The sequence below is a fragment of the Zootoca vivipara genome, chromosome 16 (assembly GCF_963506605.1).
Source record: "Zootoca vivipara chromosome 16, rZooViv1.1, whole genome shotgun sequence".
In the NCBI taxonomy this organism is placed as follows: domain Eukaryota; kingdom Metazoa; phylum Chordata; class Lepidosauria; order Squamata; family Lacertidae; genus Zootoca; species Zootoca vivipara.
Genome location: NC_083291.1, coordinates 1,207,733 through 1,219,892, shown reverse-complemented (window position 1 = coordinate 1,219,892; position 12,160 = coordinate 1,207,733). Strand labels below are relative to the sequence as shown.

Here is a 12,160-nt window from a genome sequence, read left to right as displayed (position 1 = left end):
TTTTGTAAACCTATAGGCCCCCAGGGGCTTTGCATTTTAGACCAATTAAGATGGTGGCTTGCCACTGCAGGCGGGACTTGCCTGCCATTCCAAAGGTGTGGGGACAAGCAAGGGGTGTGGTGAATGCAGCTGCAGCCATACGCAACACTGGCAGGAGAAAAATGCAGTGCAGATCATGCGGGTTTGTGTCCCTAGGAGCCAGGATCCCTTCATGCCTGGTGCCCTGAACATGGCCAGTGTGCATGGCCAGGAGGCCCGCTGCTGCATCACCCCTGGACTAAAATTTTCTCTCTTGGAAGAACTCCTTAAAATGATTGTCACCGTGGTTTGGAAGGCAATGGTCTTTAGATCAAACCATGGTTGCACAGTGCCATTTAAGCCATTAAATAAAACTATTAAACCGCTTTCCAGTCTGTTTTACCGTTATCACTTCCAACAAAGGAACACGTGACATAGAAAATGTTTTCATCCACCATTCCTTCCCGGGTGCGGAGGGGGGGACTCGGCTCTGCAAAAGCGGGCGTGGTGCGGTCCCCGATCCGGCCACCCTCGCACCACACTGCAGCCTCCTGTGGTTGAAAAGGCATGCTTCCTTTAAGTTCCATCGAGTCACTTCCAGATATAAACATGTCTAAAGTAGCTAAACTGGGCTCTGGAAGTTCCCCGGGAGTGAATATAGCCTATAACAGGCGTGCAAATAGTGTATACCGTCGGTTGGTGTCTGCAAAATTAGGGGCTTTTAAGGGGCGGGAAATAAGTTGTTGACCTCTCCCCACCCCAGTAGAAAAAGTAGCAATGCAATAATGCTCTCCCTTCCACGAGACTGAGCTTGCATGCTGCAAAGGGTTTTGCAGCAAAAGAGCAGAGGCGCTTGCTTGCTTTTGCAGCAAAGTGCAACGGGTCCAGGCCGTGCACCAGAAGTGTGCACAGGAGGCATGCACGCACGCACCAGTTGCAATCCTGCACGCGCAGCTCCCTCGGAGCATAAGTGCACGCTCCTGGAAGCAACGGGAAGCTGTTGTTGTCCGCCGCCCGCTCCCCTGCAAATTTTGCAGGCGTGGGATGCTAAAAGATCGAAAGCCCCCTACCCTCCCAGGCTAGAGTCCCGGCCTGCCCAATGTGCCCCTGGCCGAGCAGGGCGTGCACTCTGAGCCTCCGGGAGGCGCGGGCTGGGCCTTGCACAGGGCAGCCCCGGGAGCAGGTGGGGGGCGGAGCTGGCGCCGTCGGGCGCCCGCTTCCCTCCTAGCAACGGGCGTCCTTGGCGAAAGTTCTGCTCCTTGCGCAAAGCTGCTGCGCTCGGCTCTGCAAGGAAGGTTGCGCGCACCAGAGCAGCCGCCGGGCACCAGGGGCGCCTCGACGCCTCTCTTTAAAACTGGCCACACAGATTAACTGGTCCTTGAGACATAATCCCCGCTGCTGCAGAAAAACAGTAGCAGTTGAACCCCACCCGGTCAAAGCAGAGAGAGAGGAGATGCCCAACGAGTCCTCCTTCAACAAGCCGTCGGCCTCGTCGGAGCATGCCGGCCAGGGGGGTAAGGGAGGCACCTTCGGGAAATCCTCTGGCCTGACGGCCGCAGGAGCCTCCAGCAGTGCCGGCGGGGCGGCTCAGAGTCCGGCTGGTGCGGCCGCCCCGTCGGGGAAGAAGTCCCCCCGGCTGCCCAAGTGCGCGCGGTGCAGGAACCACGGCTATTCTTCGCCCCTGAAAGGGCACAAGCGCTTCTGCATGTGGAGAGACTGTCAGTGCAAGAAGTGCAGCCTGATCGCCGAGAGGCAGCGGGTGATGGCCGCCCAGGTGAGCAGAAACCCCCCGGGGAGACCCCCTTCCCGCCCCAGAAGGACCGATGCGCGCCCGGGCCGCTTGCGCGCAGCTCTGGCTTGCAATGCAGCAGGTGGAGTCCCAGGGAAGGGAGCGCGCTAGCCAGCTCGGCCCTTTGCATTCGGAAAGATTCAGGTCCAGCCGTGCTCCTCCTTCTCAGGAGTAAGGCCCACGGAGAGCACTGGGCCTTTCTGCCTGCTCAGGATTTGCAACTCCAAATACTTTAGGGTGTGGGTGTGTGTCATGATTTCTAAAATTAAGGATCCAGTGATAGATCATCTATTGGAAAAAAGGCTGCAATGGTATGCTGGTTTTCCTGGGAGTAAGCCATACTGAACACAGCCAAGCTTACTTCTGAGTAAGATGGTGCTAAAAAGCCCACCATTCATTGCCAAATTTGAAGCTCTCTTGATAATACTGTATCTGAAAATGCATCACATCACATTATATTAAAAGAAAAACAACAACACATTTGTTGTTTTAACAACTGTAACATGTTACAGTTGTTAAAACAACAAATGTGTTTGGGAGTTTGCCTATTTGTTAAAATAATATCCCACATGCAATTTCTCTCTGTGCTCTCCGAATCTTTCTTCCCTGCCCTTGTATATCAGGATTTTGAGCTTGTATTTTGTAGACCATTATCCACAAAGAACTTATGAATAACGGCTCCATCTTATTTTGCTGTATCTAATGATAGGAAAATATATATTAGAATTTGGTGTAAAAGTGTAGAGGAGAGGAAAGGGTCGAATGTTGTTAAAGGGAAATCTCTAAACTTAAAAATCCCATTGGATCTTGGGAAGATTTGTCATTTGCATTCTAGAAAGGTATATGGCTACACTAAAAAGGGCACATAGAAGATGTTAAAAGGGTTCTGTTGTACAAATGGTAGTTCATGTCCTGCAATTCTATATCCATTTACCTGGGAGAAGCTCCCGCTGAGGCCAGTGGGACTTTATTCTATGTAGGCACCTGTAGGAATACGCTGAGATTCATTGAAAGACAGGAAAACTCTCAATTTCAAGCTGTTTCTGTTCAGCGGACATTTTAAGATTTGGGATTCTTGCAAGTAGGTTGGCTTTAATGGTTATATTTGAGCAAAAATATTTTAATTTCTTTCTGGTCTTGTATCATTAACTCATTTCAAATACTTCATGAATGAAAAGAAAAAAGAAAAAAAAGCAAAACAATCCAAGGTGTTGAGTTGCGAGTCATTGTGTAAATACCACTCAAATCAATACATTGTTGACTTGTTCTTTCTTTTCCCATTATAAAGCTGTTCTCCCTCCATTTAAAATGCTATGTAATAACTAGACCTGATGCAAAATTGTTTGGAAAAGATCTGCTACAAATGTTTTCAAAGTTCCCAGTTTTAGAGCAATTTGAAAGTTTCAGCCACCAGTCCTTAGATAACAAGTAGCCGACATTCAAATTGCAGTTAACCATAAGATAAGATAATCTTTATTGTCGTCGAAATTACTCGGTTACCACTCGGTTAAACTAAGATATTTGAATTTCTGTAGGTTTCCCATTAACCTAAATAACAGGCATCATCTTTCTCTTAATAGTTATTAATATATTTTAAAAATACCAGTGATTATACACACACACAATATTAAACCAGATCTCAGAACAGAGATGTAGGGATAGCCATCTTTTTCGGTAATACATTTGGCTATACTGTACTTTATTTTTATAAACTGGTTTGTGCTAGGACCTTAGTATGGATTATATTACCGTACTCTGATTTCTCTTTCCTCACTTGTTAAGGAGAAAAACGGAGACTGTTCCATATTTCCTTGCATGGGGTAACGTATTCTGCCTTTCAAAAAGACACTCTTCCCAACATTTAATTCTGCTCTGCTCCAAAATCACCCACGCCATTTCTTTCAAGCATTCCAGAGGAAACACCGCTTGATTGTAAAACACACACACCAAAAAAACTCAAAGCAGTTTTCAAAGAGAAAAACAACAACAAAATTAAATTTTAAACGATATTGAGAGAGATTCGAAATCACCAAATCACGTTATTTAGTAATATAACGTTTTAACCTCAGTTCTAAAGCAAGCCCCGCACTGGATTACGTCCTTTATTCAAGAAACCTCTACTGGTACTTTTTTCTGCAGTGGGCCCTTCTAGAAGAATCACACAGATATCTGAACAGAATCTGGATTCCAATAGTAGTTTTTACCTTTTATTAGAGTGAATTTGAGTCTCTCCACTCACCCACCCCAGGGCCTGAATTTGCTATAATTCCAGGTGCAATCCAGAATTCACTGAATCAAAGGAAATCTTTTCCTTGTTGTGTTTGGTCAGGAGTCCAGAATTTACCAAAGCTGATGATGGTGATTTTATTTGTACCCTGCTCGTCTGACCGGGTTGTCCCAGTCCCTCTGGGCAGCTTCCAGCATATATAAAAACATTTTATTTTATTTTTTAAAAAACCTTCCCTATGTGAACCTCCAGTTTATATGCAACTTTCTGCACACAGGCGGACAAATATCAGAAATGAGGAAAGGGGTGTTTGTGTGTGTTGCAGTCGTATCCGCCCCCCCCCTTCAGCCTCCTTTTGTGCTGGCACACGCAAACAGTTTAAAATGCCCTTCCGGTTCTGCTCTGGCATTTCCCATCGAAGTTGCATGACGAGGTCCCAAGACATCCCCCCAAATAAATTCACACATCACACAGAATTAAAGTTTAAGGTTTTTGGCATAATTTGGGCCACAACTTTGTGTAGATGCAACCCATGTGAGTGGTTGCTTAGGCATTGGTTGCGGCTATCTGTCCCCCACCTGGGACAGAACTGGCGTCTGCTAGCCAGCGAAGTCAGCAAGGCAAAAACCTCTAGGGGAGAGGTCAGGAGCCGGGTGTCAGGCCCTCAGCTCCCCCCCCCCAATGCTCCCAGGGACTCTTGCGTGGCCCTAGCCCCTTGTCAGGGGTACGGACAAAAGCAGGGTGAGCCCCTGGATTCCTTTAATGGAATATCCTTGCGGCAGCAGCAGCATTTTGAGGGGTAGGCACAGCCGATTCCTTACCCCTCCACCAACCAAATTTTAACCAACGCCTAACCGCAACCTTACAAGTTGTGACGATTTGCTACGCAGTAGGCAAAAGCCCAATGGCACCAGCCAATCAGCCAAGTGGGGAAAATTCCTACCAGGCCCCTGCCCCAAGGCAGGCGACCCCATGACAGGCATAGCAAGGTCAGATGCAAAAAAAAAACCCTGAAAAGGGAGGGCAGGCGGGAGATCTGTTGCACGCAGCAAACGTAAAAGACCCACTCTGCGTGCCTGGAGTTTTAAAGGCTATGGCTGTCAATCAACACCTCGCAACATCAGTATTTGCCGTGCAACAGGAAGGGCCCAATCCCAGCAGTGGCCAGCCGAATTAACCCACTCAGCAAGAGGGGTTGTCTTGTTAACCCCTCCCATGATGGAGAACCCGTTTTGCTGCCGCTGCCGCCGTTCTTTCGATCTGGAGAGGAAACACCGTTTTGCCCCTTCTCTTCTTCCCCAGGTTGCTCTGCGAAGGCAGCAAGCTCAAGAGGAGGAGCTGGGCATCAGCCACCCCATCCCGTTGCCCAGCGCCACGGAAATGTACGTGAAGAAAGAGAACAACGCCAGCGGGGGGCCCTCCTGCCTCTTGCTGGAGAGCGCCAGCCCACCACTGCCCACCACGTCAGCTTCCGCCGCGCCAACCTCGTCCACAGGTAAACCCTATGCATGCCAAAGGACCCGGCCCTCACCCCGTAAGGGGGCAGTATTTAGAGGCTCTCCCAAGCCAAATAGGAAGCCATCGCCATTTTCATCCGTTTAGCTCAGGCATCCCCAAACTTCGGCCCGCCAGATGTTTTGGACTACAATTCCCATCATCCCTGACCCCTGGTCCTGTTAGCTAGGGATCGTGGGAGTTGTAGGCCAAAACATCTGGAGGGCCGCAGTTTGGGGGTGCCTGGTTTAGCTTTTCATTCAGGAGCACAGGCATTGGGCTGCCTCACACCAGGTGAGATCATTTGTCCATCTACCCAGGGCCGGATTTAGATTTGATGAGGCCCTCAGCTCCTGAAGGTAATGGGGCCCTTTCTATGTCCAGCTGTCCTTTGTCAACAACAAATTGTCGCTGTTTTTTGGGTTGAATAGATGCTAGATGGTCATTTATGGACCTCATAGGTATCTCAAGCCATTTGCGCATGTTGCCCTGCAACCAGTCCATGCAGAATGGAGGCACCCTATATATAGAAAGGAGCAAAGCAGGGATATTTTAGGGAGCAGGCGGGGCCCATGACTTACATCACAGGAGCCTATACAACACAAAACACTGTTGCTGTCTGTAGGTTTTATTGTATTTGCTTTTTATCTTATATTTTGGAAATGTACATCCAGGGGGTTTTTTCCTTTAATTTTTGGGGGGCTTCCCAAGAGAGTGGGGCCTTAAGCTAGAGCTTGTTTAGCTTACACGTAAATCCCACACTGCATCTACCCCAGTATTCCAGACTCTGGCCGGCAGCAGCTCTCCGTCTTCCCAGCAGAGAGAGATCTTTTCCTGCTACCTGACCATTTTTTAACAAGAGATGCCAGGGATCTGGGTTCTTTCTGCATGCGCAGCATGTGCTCTGCTTATGCGCTGCATCCTGTATCCAACGAAGTCCTTTGCAGTGTGTTTGTGCAGTTTGTGAGAGCGTGTGGCATGCCCACCTTGTATATTTCTCCCGCAGGAGAATGCTCCCGGTTGTTATTAGACAGCAACAACGTTGTTTGCGGGGAAGGGGATAAATCCGGACCACTAGGACGTAGCTGATTTCCCACAGCAAGTATGAAGTGGGGGCACACACACACACACACAGAAGGCCGCACTACTCATTCTGATTTTGTGTTGTGCCGTCCGTGTTGTGGCAAGTTCCCAGGCAGACATTTTTTGTGCCTGGAGCCCACAGCGATGTTTGCAAAATACGGAATATGCAAACTGCTCCAAAAAAAGGTTCAGGAGGCTTACAGGACCGTGCTTGAATATCCATGTCATGCTTTCTACTGTTGCTACACAGATATTGGGGGGCAGCTGCACATGATGCTTCAAGCAGGTATCTTTTTACAGGTGTGCAGCTCAAATAGATGCATTTTTCCTCGGGAATGGGCTCCGCTGGGTTCAAGGGAGCCTTGCTTCCGGAGAAAATAGCTTAGGCAGCCTGATATTGTGGGATTTGATGGGAAGGCGACAGTCAGCATCTAATTATTCACTGCCGCCTAACAAAGACGAACACCTTGATGTCCACGGGGGTCAGAATTCCTTTCTGACATTTCCAGAGTAGCAGGAGGTTCAATTTCACCTTGTCGGGATCCACCCCCCCCTTCCTTCCTTCCTTGCCACCCTGAAGTCTAGCAGTTTTTCTTGCAAACTTCATCACACCAAACATGGTTTACGGGGAGAGGAATAGGATGTGAAGGAGCCACACAAATCATACAAGGTACGGGCGGAAAAGTCTTTTTCTCGCTGTATCCATTTTATTGGCAGGTCAGAAATATTACAGCGCATTGAGAGGCCAGAGACAATTTTTCAAGCCTCTGGTGACATGCTGTTCTTCAAAAAATAAAAATAAAAAGCCGGCCGGGGAGCCGCAGTGCCTTGCCAGCATGCAGATACCTCATCGTAGTCATGGTAACGCTGGTTCTTTTAAAAGGAGTTAGTCTGAGTTCAGGAAAAGAAGAGGAAAAAGCTGCAACTTTAGGTCAGGGGGAACACTCTGGAATTGTGCATCCCTGTTCTCCGAAAACTTGCTCCCAAGCAATTGTGCTTAGAATTGCAGCCTTAACGTGTAGGCAGTTTATGATGGTCAAGCGGCAAAAGAAGGCCACCACCTGCAGGAATTCAGGGTAAATCTGTTCAAACAGGTATGGATTCCCGGTAATATCCGTGTTGAATGATGGGGGTGGAATGCCCATGGAAGCCTCTCACCCACTTTCCTAGCTAATGCTGGAGGAAAATTTGAACCAGGCGTTTTTGCAGTGGGGGAGGCCGCTGGACCTGAGGGTCATATTAGACGTGTGGCATTAATCTGTCACCTGGGAGAAGGAGGCATGTGGGTCCCTTTTTAAGAGCAAAAGCAGTTGAACTGAGATACTTGATTGAGATGAGGTGGGTGGGTGATGGGGAATTAATAAATCACATGTGAAAGGTTTAAACTGTGCATTCAAACACATCTGAAGCTTTCATTTCCAAGTACACTTTTTTAATTCGTTTGAATATATAATTGCATTAATTGGCTCTATTTTTATCAATTAGTTGTACAATCGTACATTTCTAGAAACGAAGACTTTTCCATAGGGAAAATGCAGCAGAGGAGAATTCTTCCTTCCCCATCCTTGGTACAAACCTGGGCGTTGTAAGAATCGCACTCAAGTCCCTGTCCCATGGGTGCTCCGATGTCCACAGACAGCTTCCGGAGCAAAGAGGTTCTATACAGTATTAACACTGGACATTTCAAGGGCACATGGTTCTAGTCCTCATGGAACTTGGTTGCCCCAGATATGCACATGGGGAATTAGTGGGTTGAAAATCAAACTTATAACGTGAATATTAAGATGTCATTGAGAAAACTTGTCGCTCAGCCTTTTTCATCCCGTCCCAGCTCCTTGAAAAGACTCGTTCCAGAGTCGTGGCGAAGGAGAACAAATAGACTTAAAGCCACAGTACGGTTCGCCCACAGTATAGTTTGTAGAAAATAAATAACAAAAACAGAGTCTCGCCCAGTCTCTCTTCAGTTTTCTGGAAATCCTACTTTGGAATCCAGCCGTGAGGGTTTTTTTGAATATCTTATTATGAAAGGTGGGCGTAGATAAATCTGAGCAGATCAAGAGACGGGTGACAAAAATGATGTACGGCTTGTAGAAAAAGAGACTGCGGGTTGATATAACAGTCTATAAATATTTGAGAGGTAATAATGGGGAAGAGGGGGAGGTGTTATTTACAGTGTTTGAGGCAATAACAAAGAGCAGTGGCTTGAAACTAAAAAAAACCCTAAAAGTACAAGGAAAATAATTTAATTAAAAGACACTTCCTTTCCTAACTAGAAATGCAATTAGGCAGTTGAGTGGCCTGCACCGGGGGGGGGGGGGGGAGGAATTCTTCAAGCATCATCGCTGGAGGGATTTAAGATAATTGCTTGGGGTGGTGCTGAAGACAACTCTTTAGACTTGCAGAGGTTATCTATTTCTGCTTACCCCCACGGCTAAAGGTAGCTGATCAGCTATATTCAACTTTGCTGGGCAGTAGACCAAACTGGGCTGGGTCCAGATGAGGGCGAACGGATGATTGCAGGGTCTGGGAGGAAAGCAAGAGCTGTGGGTGCTTGCTCGGGAGAAGAGAAGATGAAGACAATAGCAATCTTATATACATTAAGGCATGGGGAGGCAAACTAAGGCCCGGGGGCCGGATGTGGCCCAATCGCCTTCGCAGTCCAGCCCGCGGATGGTCCAGGAATCAGCGTGTTTTTACATGAGTAGACTGTATCTCTGGGTTATTTGTGGGGCATAGGAATTTGTTCATTTTTTCCCTTCAAAATATAGTCCGCTCCCGCCCCCCAAGGTCTGCTGAAACCCTAACCCTAACCCCTGCATTAAGGGTTGTCGGAGAAGATGGAGCAGGCATGTTCTTGGTTGTTGCTGGGGGCAGAATGAGCGGGGAAGCAAATTTCATTTAAACATAAGGGGGGGGGACCAGCCTAATGGTATGAGCATTCATCCAGTGGAACTGCCTGCATGAGAAGATGAGATGCCGTGGTTGCATCCTGTATGGAGCAGAGGCTTGGCTTGCAGCCACCCTTCCAAAACTAGCATTCAGCTGTTTGTTCCACACGCTCTGTATTTGTAAGCAATGTGGGAATGTTCAGGGTGGCAGGAGAGGATAATTTGTTTATTAATATCCTTCCTAACTTGCAGAGTTACATTCTCCTTTTTGCACGCACAGCAGACAGCTCACCCGCTTTATTTCAGCTTTGAGCGGGATGTTTCCCTGCCTTGCCATTTTCTGCTTTTTAGAAACCACCTGGGCCTCTTTCATCATGTTGCTCCTAATGAAGTGGCCTCTTGTGAGTTCCTATCAGTTGCCTCCTCCCTTAGTTTATTTTTAGTGTGAGCTATAATGATTTTATCCTAGTCGTATTTTCTCCAAGGCCTTCGCTTGCAGATACTTGAACAGCTCATCCTCCCCTCTCAATATTGCCTTTGATATTCCTTTAATGAAATTTGTTCCATTCTGATTGTAACCAGGCTGGTTTTGTTTCTCCCCCGGAAGGTTTTTTGGTTGTTGTTTTTTTGCTTTGGGATTGTAAGACGCATTATTGCTGGGCTTTTCTGCTGCCTTACCTACAAATCTTAATTCCCAAAATATCCAAATGGTCTTACACTCGTTGTCTCCTGGACGACAACAACACCCTTAGGGTTCAGTTTACGTGTAGCTCTATCATTTATCATCCCTACCATGTAGCACATCAGGTAACACATGCCATATGCCAAAACACATGCCGGTTTCGAATCTTCCGTACCTGGGTAAGGTAATTGAGAGAGCGGTTGCCGAACAGCTTGGTAGGTTTCTGGATGAAACATCGGCTCTGGATCCATTTCAATCCAGCTTTCGCCCTGGTTATGGGACCGAGGCAGCTCTGGTCGCCCTAACAGATGATCTACATAGACAGCTGGATCGAGGTGGGTCGGGACTGCTGATTCTTTTAGATCTGTCAGCAGCCTTTGACATGACCGATCACAAACTTTTAGACCACCGCCTTGCCAACGTGGGGATTCAGGGCACAGTCCAACAATGGCTGCGCTCCTTTATCTCAGGTCGGGGACAGAGGGTGGCGCTTGGGAAGGAGTTGACGCTGCGGCACTCCTTGGTGTGTGGAGTCCTAAAGGGTGCAATCCTTTCCCTGATGCTTTTTAATATCTTTATGAGCCCCCTTGCCCAGATTGTCCAGAGCTTTGGGCTGGGTTGTCATCAATATGCTGATGACACCCAGATCTATCTGTTGATAGACGGCCGCCCTGCATCGGCCCCGGGCACACTGACCAGGTGCTTGGAAGCTGTGGCTGGATGGCTACGTGGGAGCCGGTTGAAGCTAAATCCTTCGAAGACAGAGGTCCTCTGGCTGGGTCGGGACAACATGGGGTTAGGGGGCCAACTCCCATCTCTTGCAGGGGCTCAGTTAGTGCCAGCGCCTTCTGTCAAGAGTTTGGGTGTAACCTTCAACGCCACCCTTTCCATGGAGGCGCAGGTTGCAGCCACAGCAAAGGTGGCATTTTTCCATCTCCGCCGTCTTAAGCAGTTGGTCCCTTACCTCTCTTGCCCTGATCTGGCCACAGTGATCCATGCGACAGTCACCTCCAGGCTTGATTATTGTAACTTGCTCTATGCGGGGCTGCCCTTGAATCATAGAATCATAGATTTGGAAGAGACCACGAGGGCCATCCAGTCCAACCCCCTGCCAAGCCGGAAACACCATCAAAGCATTCTTGACATATGCCTGTCAAGCCTCTGCTTAAAGACCTCCAAAGAAGGAGACTCCACCACACTCCTTGGCAGCAAATTCCACTGCCGAACAGCTCTTACTGTCAGGAAGTTCTTCCTAATGTTTAGGTGGAATCTTCTTTCTTGAAGTTTGAATCCATTGCTCCGTGTCCGCTTCTCTGGAGCAGCAGAAAACAATCTTTCTCCCTCCTCCATATGACATCCTTTCATATATGATGGGAGAAGTCTGGAATGCTTATTTCTTTCAACCACCATGCAGAGATTTTTCTTGGATGAGTCAGAGACTGGATGTCCTCCCTATGTTAGTCTAATGGTGCTCCTGTAACCTAAAACCTTCTGGAGTTCATCTTATTGTAACCTTTTAGATTTGTCACCCCCTTGATTTTCATTGTGTGGTGGGGGGGGGGCATTCCAATAGCCATGGGAAGCCTTGATGTCACCCCCCCCAATGGGCTATGGTTCTTTGTGCAGTGGCTCCCAACACGTTGTGTGCTTTTCTCCATAGCATCCCCAAAGTCTTCTTTTTCATGTACAGGCACTCCCTCTCCCCCCCCCCAAATGCGCATTCAAATTCTGCACATGACCGTGCATACCCATGGCACTGGAAAATCATCCCATCTTCTTGCCAGTCTTGGCAAGTCAAATGAATGGGTTATGCTGAAATGGCTAAGTTGGCAATGAAATCAAGAGGAAGAGACGACAACAAATTCAAGGAAGATTGGAAGGACTTTGTTGCGTATATAAAGGAGCAACCTCGTCCAATACGGTGGGAAAATACGGTATATATAAAAAGGGAAATCAATCAATTGAAGCGTACCAGGAAA

The 12,160-nt window shown here is 47.8% G+C and overlaps 1 protein-coding gene across 1 annotated transcript in view; it reads left to right on the top strand.

Moving 5' to 3' along the window:
• The first annotated feature begins 1,471 nt into the window (after positions 1-1,471).
• DMRT1 (doublesex and mab-3 related transcription factor 1) overlaps positions 1,472-12,160 on the top strand; it is a 52,619-nt gene continuing 41,930 nt past the window's right edge. Inside the window, exons 1-2 of the mRNA XM_035097477.2 lie at positions 1,472-1,792; positions 5,337-5,510. Coding sequence (XP_034953368.1) covers positions 1,472-1,792; positions 5,337-5,510 — 495 coding nt within the window. The remainder of the gene's footprint in view (positions 1,793-5,336; positions 5,511-12,160) is intronic.